Raw genomic sequence first — 18,795 nt, 5'->3', positions numbered from 1 at the left:
TGGCAGAAGGTTTACTAGTCTTCTAGTGATAATCTCCTGCTGATAAAACAGTTGTTTTATCAAAACTATAATAGCAGCCCAGTAAGTGACACATTGATGGTACCAGAATTTCTGTCTACATCATTGGGCTCTCAAATTAGGGGGAACAGATATGATTTAATGAATTGGGCCCAAAATGTTTATAGATACAAAGGTGACAACCATAATGCCATCTTTTGAACTATAAAATGGCCTATAGTAATATGTGTTATGTTTTCAACAAAAACAAACATACATTAATAATAAGGATATGAGAAAAAGCACAGTGTACTACCAGAACCAACAGGTTTCTTTTCCTTTACAGGTGGTAGATATTAGTCCTTTGCCTGGCATGACAATTACTCCACTACAAGGAGTAATCCCTGTTGGAGGCCATGCTGCACTCACAATCCATTTTACACCAAGTACAGTCATGAAATTTGACACTAGGATTGAGGTAAGACTATCACAGGTTCAAGTGCAAAAAAAAAACACTGATAGAACTTGTACATGAAAAACAGACTTCTTATCTATACTTATCAACCATTATGTATGCTGACTCAGATTAGCCGGTTGTGCACATGTTCTTATAGCTGGGTTTACACACTGAGACTTTCTAGTGATCCCACCAGCGATCCCGACCTGGCCGGGATTGCTGGAAAGTGTTTGGTGAGCTGTCAAACAGGCAGACCTGGTCAATGACGCAGCAGCAATACGGCAATACCTGCAGAATGACCTAGCTGGTCATTGGGGACGTGTCAAAGCAGCTATTTCAAAGGGAAGTCGCTAACGCCGGTGTCAAACACACCAATGCATGCTGCGCAGCAGGAAACAATAGACCAAAAAATGGTCCTGAGAGATGTGTAGCGATCAGCGACCTCACAGCAGGGGCCAGGTCACTGATGTGTGTCACACACTGCAATGTTGCTGGGGAGGTCGCTAGAACGTCATAAAACCGGTGACGTTACAGCGATATCGCTAGCGATGTTGCAGTGTATAAAGGGGCCTTAAAACGTTAATGATGTAACCAATTTTTACGTTAGTGACTAAGCCCTATTTTTCAGATCCAACATTTGTTACTTTATGACTTATCAATTCTAGAATGCTTCTACATATCTCAATGCCTGTCATAGTGTAGTTTTATGACAAATTTGACCTTATATTTTGTAACTAAAGTCAATATGTTCTGTGCTTACATATGAATATAACTGATATTTAAAAAAAAAGAAAAAAAATAGAATATTTTTTAAACTTTTACTTTTAATTGTATACACTAAACCATCACAAAACATAAAATGTAAAACAAAAAAACACATAAAGGTAATAAATAACATTTAAAGAGAATTTGTCAGCTCAATTTTGTAATGTAATATAACGACATGTCTTTAATGACGCTGTAATACGGATTACATTAATACCTTTGGTGAAGAAATCTGCGTTGTGGTTTTTCCGTAATAAGCATTTGAAGTTTTCTATTAATTAGGTCTTCTCCTCCCTGTCTGTGATTCCCCCGCCCCTATGCCTGCCTATGGTCTTTGAGTGACAGGTTAGTGCTGAGATTTCAAACAGAAAAGGAAGATCATTCACAGACAGGATTTAGGCACAGAAGCCGGGAAATCACAGACAGCGAGGAGAAATCACATGCACTGTGCACCGAAATCTAATGAGCAGAAAACTTCAAATACTGATTAAAGAATAACCACAAAGATGATTTCTTCACCAAGGTATTAATTTAATTGGTATTACAGTACCATTATAGCCCTGTCTTTACTTTGCACTACAAAATCGTGCTGACTGGTTCTCTTTAATTGCCATATGTTACAGCAGCATTATTTTTCAAATGTCATTCTATTTTTGCTATGATGTTGCACGGATTATCATGCACTGTTTTATTTTTTCTTTTATCGTAAATCACAAAAGTCTATACACCTCTCCTATTTTTCAAAATATTTTATTATCTATTTTCATGGGACAATACTGAAGATATGACACTTTGACACAATGTTAAGTAGTCAGTTTACAGCTTGTATAACAGTGTAAATTTGGTGTGCCCTCTAAATAACTCAACACACAGCCATTAATATGTAAACCACTGTCAACATGAGCGAGTACACCCCTAAGTGAACAAATTGTGCCCAAAGTGTCAATAATTTGTGTAGCCACCATTATTTTCAAGCTCTGCCTTAACTTTCTTGGGCATGGAGTTCACTAGAACATCACAGGAGCCACTGGAATCCTCTTCCACTCTTCCATGACGACATTACGGAGCTGGTGGATGCTAGAGATCTTGCGTTACTAAACCTTCTCTTTGAGGATGCTCTATAGGGTTTAGGTCTAGAGACCTGATTGACCAGTCCAGCACCTTTACCCTCAGTTTCTTTAGTAAGCCAATGGTCATCTTGGAGGTGGGTTTGGGGTCTTTATCATGTTGGACTACTGCCCTATGCCCAGTTTCCAAAGGGATAGGATCATGCTCTGCTTCAGTATGTCACAATACATGTTGACATTTATGGTTTCCTCAAGAAACTGTAGCTCCCCGTACCCGGCAGCACTCATCCAGCCCCAAACCATAACACTCACCATGCTTGTCTGTAGGCAAGACACACTTGTTTTTGAACTCCTCACTTGGTTGCTGCCACACACGCTTGACACCATCTGAACCAATTAAGTTTATTTTAGTCTCATCAGACCACAGGCATGGTTCCAATAATCCATATCCTTAGTCTGCTTGTCTTCAGCAAACTGTTTGTGGGCTTTATTGTGTATCATCTTTAGAAGATGCTTCCTTCTGGGATGACAGCCATGCAGACTAATTTTAAGCAGTGTGCGGCATATAGTCTGAGCACTAGCTAGCTAGCTGACCCCTCACCCCTTTAATTTCTGCAGCAATACTGGCAACACTCATATGTCTACTTTGAAAAATCAACCTCTGGATATGACACTGAGGATATGCACTCAACTTCTTTGGTTGATTGTTCTGATTGGAATCTGTCTTGTTAAATCGCTGTATGGTCTTGGCACCACGCTGCAGCTCAGTTTCAGGGTGGTGGCAATCTTTTTATACTTAGGCCATTTTTATGTAGAGCAACAATTCTTTTTTTCCAGATTCTCAGGGAATTATTTGCCATGGGATGCCATGTTGAACTTCCAGTGACCAGTATAAGAAAGTGTGTGAGCGATAAACCCAAATTTAACACACCGGCTTCCCATTCACATCTGAGACCTTGTAACACTAATGAGTCATATGACACCACGGAGGCAAAGTGGTTAATTGGGCACAATTTTACTATTTTCACTTAGGGGTGTATTTACACTGTGATACAAGCTGTACACTGACTGCTTTAAATTATATCAAAGGGTGAAATATTCAGTGTTGTCGCATTAAAAGATCTAATGAAATGTTTGCAAAAAATGTGAGGGATTTATCCACTTGTGTTATATACGGTAGTTGCTAACTACTTGCCTGTTCCTCCCTGTCGACGATTTCTGCCAGCTCAAAGTGGTCTCTGCTGACAGTTCTGCAGCTTCCGCTGATGCCATGTCAGCAGAGCAGTGTCTTCTCTTCTGTTCTACTTTCTTGATGGGGTGTCATTGCCAATGTCATTCTGATTAATAGCCGGCTTTTTGCTGTTTAACTGCAGCTGCAATCAGCATCACGTTTGCAGTGATGCCCCATTAACGGAGCCAAGCAATAGGGGAAGAGTTGGTCTGTTGACCAGATGAAAAAAGAGCAGGGGAATTGCTGGCTGACCTGGCAGAAATCTTCCCTATGCAGAACAGGCAGGTAGTTGGCAACACATGAGTAACCGGTTTAACATGCTTAAAATTTTAATAGAATTTTTTTTTTCAAGGACATATACAAAACCTATTATTTTAGGGTCTATTCACACATGAAGTGTAGCATAGCACCTGCTCCAGCCTGGTCATTTGGGGGAGGTGGGGGGATGGGGGCGTCCTACACTTATTTCTCATTTTGCCTTTATTCCTTAAAACAAGGCATATTTGCTGTTGATAGGAGGGTTAAAGGGGAGAAAATATAGATATAGCCAGATACCTTTTGTACAAATATTATATTCATTTTCATGTGCATTTGTTATATATCAACCTGCTTCTGATTGTAGAATATGTATTATTCTTTCCTATCAAGGTATCAGTGCGTAACGCAAAGACCCTAGAATTAAGGATTGGAGGATTGGTTGTGCCATCAGAAGTAGACATTTCTGTAGTAAGTAGGAGATTTGCCTCAATTTATTGTGACATGTATTGGACATTAACTAAAATCCCTTCAGGCATTTCTTATAGTTTGGCCCAATAATAAATTGTGTATTGTAGTGTTGGAGAAATAACACGACGAAGCGCATTTCACTCTGATTGCTCGAGACAAAGAAATGCATTTGTACATAATTTGGTGTTCAAAAAAATTTAGCTGAAATTGTGTCTGTTCCTCATGGATAACCCTGAGTATTCACCAGTAAAGCATTGTACGGTCTGAAAAAGCCGATTTGTAGAGCAGCATTATTAACATCTAAATAACTTGTCAGGTCACAAGAGTAATGCTTGCGAAGAAATACTAAGCCCCAAGCCAGATATACAGTAATGCTCAGATGGTCTTATACTTGTAAAAGGAAGGTGAAACATTGAAATAGTTTGAATGATGAACTGGAAAAATTAATGTGTAAATCATGATTTTGTAAGAGCTTGTGATGAAATATATACACTGAACAAATATATGTACGCAACATTTTTGTTTTTGCTCCCATTTTTCATGAGCTGAAGTCTAAGATCTAAGACATTTTCTATGTACACAAAAGACCTTTTTCTCCCAAATATTCTTAACACATTTGTGTAAATCTGTTAGTGAGCTCTTCTCCTTTGTTGAGATAATCCATCCACATCACAGAAGTGACATATCAAGATGCTGATTGTACAGCATCATTATTGCACAGGTGTGCCTTAGGCGGGCTTTGCACACTACGACATCGCAGGTGAGATGTCGGTGGGGTCAAATTGAAAATGACGTACTTCCGGCATCGCGTGCGACCTCGCAGCATCGGCTTGCGATGTCGCAACGTGCAAAGCCCGCCTTAGGCTGGCCACAATAATTAACTCTAAAATGGGCAGTTTTACAGTATCAGTATTGAGGGGATCCAGGGGGTCAGAAAACCAGTCACTACCTGGTGTGACCACCATTTCCCTCTCTCAGTGTAACACATCTCCTTTGCATACAGTTAATCAGGTTGTTGATTGTGGCCTCTGCAATCTTGCTTCACTCCTCTTCAATGCCTTTGCAAAGTTGCTGGATATTAGCAAGGACTTGAACACGCTGTTGTATATGCCAATCCAGAGAATCCTAAACATGCTCAATGGGTGACTTGTCCAGTGAGTATGCTGGTCATTCAAGAACTGGGAAGTTTTCATATTCCAGGAATTGTTTCCAGATCCTTGCAACATGGGGCCGTGCATTATTGTGGTGCAACATGAGGGGATGGCCAGAGATAAATGTCAAAAATGGGCCTCAGGATCTCGTCATAGTATCTCTGTGCATTCAAAATGGCATCAATAAAACAAACCTGTGTTCACTTTCAATAACAAACACCTGCCCATATCATAACCTTACCGCCACTATGGGCCACTTGATTCACAATGTTGACATTAGCAAACCACTCACCCACACAAAGCCATACACACAATCTACCATCTGCCCTGTTCAGTAAAAACCAACCAGGATTCATCCACGAAGAGAACACCTCTCCAATGTGCCAGACGCCATTGTATGTGAGCTTATGCGCACTCAAGTCTGTTACAACGACAACTGCATTCTGATGGAGACACCTATGAGGATATCAAGCATCCAGATGAGTTTCCCTGAGATGGCTTCGGACTGTTTGTGCAGAAATTCTTTGGTTATGGAAACCGATTGTTACAGCAGCTATCCGGGTGTCTGGTCTCAGATGATCTTGGAGGTGAAGATGTTAGATATTGAGGTCCTGGGCTGGTGTGGTTGGATGTACTGCCAAATCTCTGAAATGCCTTTGGAGATGGCTTTTTGTAGAGAAATGAACATTCAATTCATGGGCAACAGCTCTGGTGGACATTCCTGCAGTCAGTATGCCAATTGCATGCTCCCTCAAGACATGTGACTTCAGTGACATTGTGCTGTGTGATAAAACTGCACATTTTATAGAGGTTTTTTTTTATTGTAGACAGCCTAAGGCACACCTGTGCAATAATCATGCTGTCTAATCATTACCTTGATATGCCACACCTGTGACATGGATGAATTATCTTTGCAAAGGAGAAGTGCTCACTTAAGGCCGTTTTACCCACTACGACATCGCTAAAGCAATGTCGTTGGGGTCACGGAATTTGTGGCGCACATCCGCTGCGTTAGCGATGTAGTTGCGTGTGACACCTATGAGCGATTTTGAATCATCGCAAAAACGTACAAAATCTCTAATCGGTGACATGTCCCCCTATTCCCAATTATCGTTGCTGCTGCAGGTGCGATGTTGTTCATCGTTCCTGCAGCAGCATACATCGCTATGTGTGACACCGCAGGAACGAGGAACCTCACTTTATCTGCGGCCGCCCGCAATGAGGAAGGAAGGAGGTGGGCGGGATGTTCGTCCCGCTCATCTCCGCCCCTCCGCTTTGATTGGGTGGCCGCATAGTGACGTTGCTGTGACGCCGAATGAACCGCCCCCTTAGAAAGGAGGCGGTTTGCCGGTCACAGCGACGTCGCTAGGCAGGTAAGTAGTGTGACGGGTCTGAGCGATGTTGTGTGCCACGGGCAGCGATTTGCCCGTGACACACAAACGATGGGGGCGGGTACGCACGCTAGCGATGTAAAGCGGCCTTAACACAGATTAAGGGTGGCTTTGCACGTTGCAACATCGCACGTGCGATGTCGGTGGGGTCAAATCGAAAGTGAAGCACATCTAGCGTCACTTTCGACATCGTAGTGTGTAAATCCTAGATGATACGATTAACAAGCGCAAAAGCGTCGTTATCGTATCATTGGTGTAGGCTCCGACTTTTTCAAAATTACGCTGCCGCGACAGGTACGATATTGTTCCTCGTTCCTGCGGCAGCACATATCGCTGTGTATGAAGCCGCAGGAGTGAGGAACATCACCTTACCTGCCGCCGCCGGCTATATGGAAGGAAGAAGGTGGGCGGGATGTTTACATCCTGCTCATCTCCGCCCCTCCGCTTTGATTGGCCGCCTGACGTGTGACATCGCTCTGACGTTGTACGACCCGCCCCCTTAGGAAGGAGGCGGGACGCCGGCCAGAGCAACGTTGCAGGACAGGTGAGTGCATGTGAAACTGACATAGCGATAATGTTCGCTACGCCAGGAATCACAAGATATCACTGCTGCGACGGGGGCGGGGACTATCACGTGCGACATCGCAGCATCGGCTTGCGATGTCGCAACGTGCAAAGCCCGCCTTAGACATATTAGTGAACAATATTTGTGAGGAAAAGGCCTTTTGTGTACATAGAAAAAGTTTAGCTCAAGAAAAATGGGACCAAAAAGAAAAGTTTTGCATTTATATTTTTGTTCAGGGTAAATAAACAAATAAATGCATAAATAAAAAAAATAGATATATAAACTGCTTTTTTTTTTTTTAACTTTCAGGGCTCATTCCTTTTTCCTGGTGTGTATGTAAATTCTACCCAAGCTATACCGTTTATGCTTCAGAATAAAGGGATGGCTCGGGCAAGAGTAGAATTTGACCTTTCGAAATATGAAGATTTTTCTTTGACATTCAAAGAGGATGCAGGTACTGTGACTATCTAAGAAGGGGCAAATACTTAAGAGAGTGACGCAAAAACATATACATTTTGTCAGATTCTTTGCATTATTGCCTCATAGTACTCTAAAGTTTGACTACTACTTATTGATGGATGGAACAGAATTCCTCTCACTAGGTTTTCTACAGTCTGCGAATACAAAACTTTTGCTTGCAAGCTCAAGTTCATTGTAAAAGAAACCCACCATACTTTACTCCTTTACTCCCCCACTCCTCAGTCCAGCGCTCTGTCTCCGGTGCTACTCTTGTGATCGTGTATAGGCTGAAGAAGTGACATCTTGTCAACAGCACTACAGGAGCTCTGCCAATGGGGACGGCATGGGCCAGTGTTCAGGGTACCACCTGAAAAAGAGCACTGGACCCGAGAAGGTTAAGTAATTGCTACTTGAGATATATAAGGAAGTGTACTGGCAGGCAAAAACGTTTTGCAAGGAGACAACCCCTTTAAATTATCGCTGTTATTGTAACAAATTTAGCATTAAGGCCGCTTTACACGCTACAACATCGCTAAAGCGATGTCGTTGGGGTCACGGAATTTGTGACGCACATCCTGCTGTGTCAGCGATGTCGTTGCGTGTGACACCTATGAGCGATTTTGAAGCGTCGCAAAAACGTGCAAAATCGCTAATCGGTTACATGCCCCCCTATTCCCAATTATCGTTGCTGCTGCAGATACGATGTTTTTCGTCATTCCAGCGGCAGCACACATCGCTTCGTGTGACACCGCAGGAACAAGGAACCTCACCTTACCTGCGGCCGCCCGCAATGAGGAAGGAAGGAGGTGGGCAGAATGTTATGTCCCACTCATCTCCGCCCCTTTGCTTTGATTGGGCGCCCGCTTAGTGACGTTGCTGTGACGCCGAACGAACCGCCCCCTTAGAAAGGAGGCGTTTCGCCGGTCACAGCAACGTCGCTAGGCAGGTAAGTAGTATGACGGGTCCGCGCGATTTTGTGTGCCACGGGCAGCGATTTGCCCGTGACGCACAATCGATGGGAGCGGGTACGCACGCTATCGATCTCGCTAGCGAGATAGCAGCCTGTAAAGCGGCCTTTAATCAAATGAGCAACCAATTTCAAGAAGCTTTGTAAGGCTATGTGCACACCAGAAAAGGGATTTTTCTCAAGAAAATTTCTTAAGAAACTTCTGGGAGTTGAAGATTACCGCACCTGCAGTAAAAAAACGCACCAAAACCGTGGGAAAAACGCATGCGTTTTTGCTGCGGTTTTGCCGCATTTTGCCGCGTTTTTTTCCACAGGTTGGTCACTGCGTTTTTTTATGCTGTAACTGCAAGAAATAATATAGATAATAGATAGATAATCGATAGCTAGATAGACAGACAGATAATGGATAGAGGGAAAGATGGATAGATGAATAGATAGATAGATAGATATATAGATAATAGATGAGAAAGACCTATATAATGTCCCACCTCCCTGCATATTCTAAGCTGGCATCCTTTAGTGACTTTCTTGGCACTAAAGGGTGCTTAGCCTTGTATTTAGCCAAAAAATAAATAAATAATTAAAAAAAAACGACGTGAGGTCCCCCATATCTTTTGTAGCCAGCTAGGGTAAAGCAGACGGCTGCAGCCTGCAAACCACAGCTGGCAGCTTCACCTTGGCTGATAATCCAAAACAGAGGGCACCCCACGCTGTTATTTTACATTAAATAAATAGTTTAAAACAAAAAACGTGTGGTCCCCCCAAATTGGATCACCAGCTAAGCTAAAGCAGACAGCTGTGGTCTGGTATTCTCAGACTAGGGAGGTCCACCGTTATTGGACACTCCCCAGCCTAAAAATAGCAGGCCACAGCCACCCCAGAAGTGGCGCATCCATTAGACGTGCTAATCCTGGCGCTTTGCCCCAACTCATCCCATTGCTCTGGTGCGGTAGCAAACAGGGTAATATATGGGGTTGATGCCAGATGCGTCTATCAGATACCTGACATCACAAACTCAATCAGTAAGAAATAAAAAATAGACGACAAACAAAGTTTTATTTGAAAAAACACTCCCCCAAAACATTCCCTCTTTCACCAATTTATTGAAAAGAACAATCAAATCTGGGTCCGGCGTCATCCAATAAGGGGGTCCCATGACGATCCATACCATAGTCACTGTCCCAGTCAATGAAGATCAAAATGTTCCCCATTGGCTGGGAGAGCAGTGCAGTGACCTGAGCTAACATCAATGGGTCAGCCCAGGTCACTGCAGGGGATGAGGAGCGCTGCTGTCAGGAGGTTAGAAGAGATCATTACCTGCAGTGACGATCTCCTGCTCTCCTGACGTCAGCGCTGTCACTGACTTCTATGCCCGCCGCGTTCTCAGTAGTATCGCAAGAGCCCGTGACATCACTCCTAGTCACAGTCTCAGGCTGCCCGCGAGACGGGCATAGAAGGCATTGACAGCGCTGACGTCAGGAGAGCAGGAGATCGTCACAGCAGGTAATGATCTCATCTAACCTCCTGACAGCAACCCTCGTCATCCCTGCGGCTGCCAGCACTGCAGTGTGAGAAGCTGCTGATACTGCAGTGCGAGCAGACACTGACACTGCTGTGCGGGCAGCCGCGGGGCTGGAACGGGACACAGACTGCATGGGCAACCGACGGAGGTCACACGGAAGTGCTTCCGTGCGGCATCCAGGGAGTGTGATATGTGTGTGTGTGTTTATGCTCTGCTCCGCTTCCTCTTCCTGTCATAATGACATCACTTCCCTGCAAAACGCAGGCAGTGATGAACATTACCGCAGGTAAACCGCAGCTATACCGAGGGTATACCGCACATCATTTGCTACCTGCGGTATACCCGCGGTATTTTGCGATTACATTACAGTGAATGGAGTGAAATACCGCAGGTACCTGTGGAAAAGAAGTGACATGCACATTTTCTCAAGAAATTTTCTCAAGAAATTCTGCAGAAAGAATTTTCTTGAGAAAAAAACGCAGTGTGCGCACAGCTATTTTTTTTCTCATAGGTTTTGCTGGGGAATGTCTGCAGAAAGATTACAAACATTTCTGAAGAAATTTCTGCAGCAAAACTGCGGGTAAAGCCGCAGGTAAAAACACAGTGTGCGCACAGGGCCTAATACATGAAATTAGAGAAATATGTTTCTTTATCCATTTATGAATCATTTTTCATTTCCCAACCTGCTAAACTTATTCACTTTGAAAAACAGCTAAAATTTGTCTTTCTCCATACAAGACAGACTGCCATCTCACTGAGGGATCAGAGTACATACTTCTTTAGGCCTCTTTCACACGTCTGTGAAAATCACGCACGTTTTTCACGGACGTGTCAAAGGTGCGTATCTCCGTGTTTATGCTATCCGTGATAACACACAGAGAACAAGAACTTTTGCTCACCTGTCCCTGGCATCGCTGTTCGTGGTGCTGATCTTTGGTCTCCGGTCCTGCCGACTGCCCGCTGCTGCTTCCGGCCAGCAGTGGAGGGAATATGCGATGAGCATAATGAGCGGGGGTCGGAAGCGAGGGACAGTAGCGACAGAGACTGCAGTGCTGGAGAAGGTGAGTATAGAAATTAATTTTATTTCACAGACACGTGTGTTTTCTCCATTGCGTGTCACACGGTTCACATCTGTGCAGTCCATGTGTGGTCCGTGTGACACCCGTGATGCCGGACAAAAACGGACATGTCTACATGTGGAGCACACAGACACACGTCTGCTCCACATGGACATGTGACGCCCTGGACTAGTCAGGTCGTCCCAGGTAGTCACACACAACACCACACCCCCCTCCCGGTTAGGTGACATTAGTCAAACTAAAAACCTTGTCACCACCCTCCAGGTTTGATGTCCACACCAGGGGGGTGGAGCCAGGCGGTTGGCTCTGCCCACCGAGGAGTTCACAGGCCTGGAGGCGGCAAAACACACAAAAAGAGTCTAGAGGAGGTGGAGAGCAATCAAGTTCACGGGCAGTCCTGTGTCCAGGCCTGCCAAGAGACTACCAGGTGGGTGGGTCGGAGCCCAGCCGCCATTGGCAAGGAGGCAGATGGTGGAGGCTGCCTGCAGGAGCTGGGATTACAGCCGGTGGAACCGTAGGGACCGGGGTCGGGCGATGGCCCGCCGGTTCCGAACCGGGGAACCGATTGGAAATCGGAGCACCAGGAGGGGTACTCAGACCCAGTTCAAAGCCCTGAACCAACAGGGCTGAGTCAAATCAACTGATTGCGGACTGGACTTAAGGACCTATCCCACATAAGCCCCGTTAGAAGACAACAGCCCAACCATACAGGTTAAAGCCACTGCCAAGGCATAGAGACCCAAAGGGCCAGTGTCTGCAGGCAAACGGGCTCCCACGGCATATACAAGTCGGGGAGCGGACTACCGGCGTCTAGGCATAGGAGTCAAACATTTACACACAGAGGTGCAGGAGAAAGGCGGAAACCACCAACCTCTACCGGGAGAAGGTGCACCCAGCTGCGGGCCCCGTTCATCACTCCGTTTGGTTTACCAGAGACTCGAGTGTATTGTGTCAGAGTGAGTACACCAGTGCCTTCGGGCCGCGTACCGCGCCGCACCGCACCAACGTCCAACCCACTCCCCCGCCTCAGCGCCTCCCTCGGGCCCCCAGGACCATCACTCCCCTACCCACGGAGGGGTCAACACCAAGCTTCGCAACACCGTCCCCGCGAGGCCTAGTCAATGGCAGCAGTGGTGTCTATCCATTCACCACAACCCGTGGGTGGCGTCACGAACTTACAATCCAAACCAAACCACCGCGGCCCCGGCCGTGGAACTTCTCACCCAAGTCCCCGCGTGTAGCACCAACTCCCTTGCAGAGCGACGTGACCCCCGGGTCTGTGAGAGGCTCGAGCCACCACCCGCAGTACGAGCACGGATCCGAGCGGCTCGGCGGTCGCACCCGAGCCTGCGGGGCGGTACAGACACACGGTCCATAGCAAAACACACACGTGAGCGCAGACCCATTGATTTTAATGGGTCTACGTGTGCCCTTTGTCTCCGGCACGTGAGGAAACGGACCAAACACGTACCGGAGACACGGACGTGGAAGGAGGCCTTGGAAAGACAGGTAGGAGGAGCAGAGATTGAGAGAGGCAGAGAGACATACATAAAATGCTGTTACTTTCTAGTCAGTGTTTTATCTCAGTTCTGTATTCACTGCTTTATGCTTCAGTACTGCTGTATAATATTCTCCCTGTTGCAGCTTGTGGAGATGTGTTACAAAGTGTTAAATACTGTATGTGCATGTTGAGTATGGGACACATCATAGCACCTATTTCAGAAAATGCTGAATATTAGAGATAGATTAATGGTGAAAAAATCAGGATTTGTGTCATATAATGGCCAATAATAATAAAAAATCAGGGGTTGGCAATTTACTTTCCATAGAGGCCACATGAGAGACCGTGACTGGTGCTGAGCGCCGAACCAATAGGCTGAAATAAATTATGCTCAATAGTAATATTAACATGTTAATTATAATTATTATTTAGTATTAATTGTATCACTTAGAATTGAGTGAGCCCCCCATATCCTCCTTATATACAGTGTGAGCCCCCACATACCCTCATATATACACAGTATGAGCCCTCACACAGCCTCCTATATACAGTATGAGCTTCCACATAACCTCTATATACAGTATGAGCTCTCATTTAGTCTCCTATAAACAATATGAGCCCCACTTAGCCTATAATATACAGTGTGAGACCCCACATAGCCTCATTATATACAGTGTGAGCCCCCACATAGCCTTCTGTATACAATATGAGCCCCCACCTAGCCTCTCTATACAGTATAAGCCCTCACATAGCCTCTTATATACATTATGAGCCATACTAAGCCTCCTATATACAGCATGATCCCCCACATATCCTCCTATATACAGCATGAGCCCCCACTTTTGGTCAATCAGGAGCTGTGGTCACAAGATGGTAAAGCAGGACTGAAGCATCACCAGGAGGTGCAGAATATGGAGGCTGGTAAGCATATTACTGGGGGCAGGGAAGACATATTAGTGGTGAAATAAAAAGCAAAACGCTGGAATGGTGTTTTGAAGGCCACTGCAACATTCATGCAGTAGTAAGCAAAGAATTCTGTAATATGCTTTGCTTACATTTCTCACTGTGCCATTTTTTTTCTTTAGTTGTTGAAGTTGATCCATTATATCCTCATCTATATACTTTGGATTTAGAAGAAAAGGAAGCTCTCGAATGTGCTCTTCATTTCAGTCCTAAGGAAGTAAGTTTTACAAATGATTATTCACTCAATATTGTTTCGCTCACATGGGTCCATGATGCTGAAATCTGATGTCAAAAAAGAATTTCAAAGGGTGTAAAGCATAATCCCTGTGTGAATATTTGGGATGTAGATGATTGTATTTATCTGTAGTGTTGATTTCCAGAGTGGTAAAAGTATATGGCAAACTCAGGAAAGATGTTCACGAATGACAGAATTTTGGTTCAGTCACGTAACACATTGCAAGTCTTAAGGCCCCGTAACACGCAGTGATATCGCTAGCGAGCGTACCCGCCCCCGTCGTTTGTGCGTCATGGGCAAATCGCTGCCCGTGGCGCACAATATCGTTCGGAGCCGTCACACGGACTAACCTGCCTAGCGACGTCACTGTGGCAGGCAAACCGCCTCCTTTCTAAGGGGGCGGTCCATGCAGCGTCACAGCGGTGTCACTAAGCAGCCGCCCAATAGAAGCGGAGGGGCGGAGATGAGCGGCCGTAACATCCCACCCAGCTCCTTCCTTCCTCATTGCCGGCGGCCGCAGGTAAGCTTTAGTCCGTCGTGTCACACGTAGCGATGTGTGCTGCCTCGGGAACGACGAATAACCTGCGACATCAACAATCAACAATTTTTTTAAAATGAACGACGTGTCAACGATGGACGATTTGGTGAGTATTTTCCATCGTTAACGGTCGTTCGTTGGTGTCACACGCAATGATGTCGCTAACGATGCCGTATGTGCGTCATGGAATCCGTAACCCCGGTGATATATCGTTAGATATGTCGTTACGTGTGACGGGGCCTTTAGGGCTTTATTCATTAAGACTGGAGTTGTACATGTCAGTCTTAATGAAGGGGCACATCAGAGTAAAAGGAGCCTAAATCATTATTATTCACACACTACTTAATAAGCTTACAGCCTCCATGCACCTTGCCACAAGTCTTACTCCATTCAGAGTGTTCTGGTATAAAGAAATTAATGTATTTTTTTGAATAAGATGGGTGGGTGTTGTCATGCACCCGTTCTTCCCCAGCTACACCCATGTTGGTGGAGTTGACAGGGATTGAATATGACAAGTCACTAAATTTTTGCTCAATTTTGTGTTGCGTAAATATTTAGCGACTTCTGAAAGTGATTTTTGCCAGAAAACTGACTTACATGCCTTGATGTATCAATCCTAGATATATATATAGTGGTCAAACCTGCAAAGTGTGGTAAACCGTAGATTTCTAAGTGGGTGCTGCAGTCTGAAGATTTTAAATATTCCATCAAGTAGGGATGGAGAATTTTTATTGAGTATCTCAACAAGTTATGAAGTATTGGCTGTTTATCTAAGTGTTCTCACATAATAGGATCTTTTATTACTGCTGTAAAGATGTATTACATAAAGCTGGACATAGACTGTAAAGAGGTATTCCCCGAACCCCACCAGTTGAGCATGATTGTATTTCCATTAGACTAGGGGAGTAAGCATCAATGAATGTTGATGTCCCAATTCTGCCCTGACAACAGCTTTTTGGAAAGAAACGATGAGGATTATTGAATTTCACTCATCTTGCCCACCCATATGTGTTGTTGGTTTAGAGCTGGGCCATCACCTTCGTTGGCCTATTCCAGATGTGGCTGACATTTATTTAATGCACATGGCAGCTTCAGCTTTTCTTCATATGTTTTGTTGATTAGTTAAATTGTCATAACAAGAACAGATTATGGCAAAAGTATTGTTAATTATGTGTAATCTACTCTATTTGGATTTGCTAGAGAAGTGTCATCATGTGTCATTTAACTTTTTGTTATCTCTTTTAATTCAGTTTAGCCAACAATCACCTTTCTGTTTGCAGCCAATGGGTCATAACCGCACTCTGCATCTATGATTACTTCCAATCCGCAAGCAATTACAGGCCTGCATTAAGAATGTGTCTAATGTGTCACTAATTAGTTTACATATCATGCAAATTAGCTTGTGGAAAGTAAGCAGCCGACGCCTGCAGCAGTACATTGTGCCAGTTATTGATCCTGGCTCTATATTTTAGTAATTATCCACACACAATACGGAATGTTAATTGTAGATGCAGCAGATACAAAGAAGAGAATGAGGGAAGGTGCGTGAAAAATTATAAGGATAAATCGGTTGTGTGGCCTATAAAACCAACCAAAACTAAGGGGTACTTTGCACACTACGACATCGCAGGTGCGATGTCGGTGGGGTCAAATCGAAAGTGATGCACATCCGGCGTCACTGTCGATATCGGAGTGTGTAAATCGTTTTTGATACGATTAACGAGCGCAAAAGCATCAAAATCATATCATCGGTGTAGCGTCGGTCATTTCCATAATTTTGGAAGGACCAATGTTACGATGTTGTTCCTCGTTCCTGAATCATCGCTGTGTGTGAAGCCGCAGGAGCGAGGAACATATCCTACCTGCGTCCTGCGGCTCACGCCGGCTATGCGGAAGGAAGGAGGTGGGCAGGATGTTTATGTCCCGCTTATCTCCGCCCCTCCACGTCTATTGGCCGCCTGCCATGTGACGTCGCTGTGATGCCGCACAATCCGCCCCCTTAGGAAGGAGGTGGGTCGCCAGCCAGAGCGACGTCACAGGGCAGGTAAGTCGATGTGAATCTGCCGTAGCGATAATGTTCGCTACGGCAGCTATCACAAGAGATCGCAGCTGCGAAGGGGGCGGAGACTATCGTGCTCGGCATCGCAAGCATGGGCTTGCGATGTAGTAGTGTGCAAAGTACCCCTAAGTTGTCATTTCATAAAGATAAGCTGGAAAATAAAAGATGATGGATACCACTTTTGTATAAATTAACTCTTAATTTAAAAAGTAAAACACCTTGAAAAAACTCCAAATTTTTATTCAACGCAAAGTTATCCAAAATTTTGCAACTTTTGCTGTTTTCACACCAACTTCTTCAAAGTGGGCAGATCATTGGGAAAACAGGGCGTGTAGGTGCCTGCCCAGCCAATTCATACAACGTTTTTCCATATGCCGGCATTTACAGTACATTATGTTTTCACTCTAATTTAAAGATATATAGTGAAAATTGTTTAGGCAGGTGTGGAAAAAAATGCTGCAATGTGTGAATGCTTTCAGAAATAGAAGTATTAATTGTGTATTTTTATCAATTAAAAAAATGCACAGTAAATGAACAAAAGCTACATCTAAATCAAAATAAAATGGCATCAAAGCTTCAATTCCTTTAAGTACACTTGCACACAGTTTTTGAAGGAACTAGGCAGGGAAGTTGTTCAAAACATCTTGGAAAACTAAAAACTAATATTCTGTGGATGTAGGCTTGCACAAATATAGACTCAATGATATTGAGATTAGGGCTCTTTGGGGTCATTTCATTACTTCCAAGATTCCTTTTTCCTCTTTACTAGAGATGAGCGATGTTTGAGGTTCACCAATTTCATGTTTGAGTGATTTTGGGGGGTTTTCGAGTCGTTCGACGAACTCGAACGATTTGCTAAAAGTTCGGTAGTTTGAGTTACGTTTGAGAATGGTTCGATCACCAAAAAGCATAGCTAGTTACTAGCTGGCTTTTCACAGTGTGAGTCACTGTGGATCATGATATTATCAAAATTCAGTGTATAGTGTGCGGGCGGGACGGTGTTTAGATCACTGCTGCTGCTGAGTGCTGAAAGAATGGTGATCGCCATTTTTTTTTTCCTAACCGCGTGTACAGTGGGGCAGCCAATCACAGACACACACTCAACAAAGTGGATTTTTGCCAGACAAGCAAGGGCATGTGTCATAGGGTGTGCATGTCACATGTCGTTGCTCTATAAGACCCGGCCATTTTCCTTGTCGCCCCATTATCTCTCTGCTGCGGGTGGGTGACAGTCACCGCTCCCGCTGCTACTGCTGCTGTGTGCGCTATAGACATACAGTGCAATCTACACAGCGCTTTAGGGAATAGGGACTACTTGTATTTTCAGCAATTTTCAGGGCTGCATTACAGCCATTCATAGGCATTGTTGCTAGGCAGGTCCATGCCAATGCTGTGCAAGGCTTTATATAATAGCATCTCGCTACATCAGCTCAGGCAATTCCTTGGTGCATTTTTTCATTGGCAGGGAGAGAAAGTGAGGCTTCCTTTGCTGTCCAACTACCAAGAGCACCTGTGCATTCTACAAACCTGCCCATTTTTGCTATGCAATTTTAATAGCAAACAGTGCTGACACTTAGTTGCATACTAAAAGTGTCTGGGATACAAACTTAGTGTCCCACTGGTGCCAAGCAAGGTACACCACCTGTGCATTCTACACACCTGCCCATTTTTGCTACGCAGTTTTAATAGCAAACAGTGCTGAGACTTTTAGTGGCATACTAAAAGTGTCTGGGATACTAAGTTAGTGTTCCTTTGCTGTCCAGCTACCTACAGCACCTCTGCATTCTACACACCTGCCCATTTTGCTACGCAATTTTAATTGCAAACAGTGCTGAGACTTAGTGGCATACTAAAAGTGTCAGGGATACTAAGTTAGTGTTCCTCTGGTGCCAAGCAAGGTACACCACCTGTGCATTCTACACACCTGCCCATTTTTGCTACGCTATTTTAAATTGCAAAAAGTAGAGCATAATTTAGACCCTCATTCACAAACTGTAACACCTCTTGTTGGAGACAATGAGGAACATACTGATGACGATGAGACTCAGATACCTGATTGGAATGACAACTTAACTATTCAGTCAGGGCAGGAAGAGGTTAGGTCTGCGGGTGGGGGGAGTGC

The 18,795-nt window shown here is 44.4% G+C and overlaps 1 protein-coding gene across 1 annotated transcript in view; it reads left to right on the top strand.

Moving 5' to 3' along the window:
• CFAP47 (cilia and flagella associated protein 47) overlaps window positions 1-18,795 on the top strand; it is a 1,094,449-nt gene that overhangs the window by 127,362 nt on the left and 948,292 nt on the right. The window contains 4 exon segments of the mRNA XM_075333814.1: window positions 344-475; window positions 4,166-4,243; window positions 7,660-7,804; window positions 13,964-14,058. Coding sequence (XP_075189929.1) covers window positions 344-475; window positions 4,166-4,243; window positions 7,660-7,804; window positions 13,964-14,058 — 450 coding nt within the window.

The sequence above is a fragment of the Anomaloglossus baeobatrachus genome, chromosome 2, assembly GCF_048569485.1.
Source record: "Anomaloglossus baeobatrachus isolate aAnoBae1 chromosome 2, aAnoBae1.hap1, whole genome shotgun sequence".
Classification (NCBI taxonomy): Eukaryota; Metazoa; Chordata; class Amphibia; order Anura; family Aromobatidae; genus Anomaloglossus; species Anomaloglossus baeobatrachus.
This window is presented reverse-complemented; position numbering and strand designations above follow the sequence as displayed.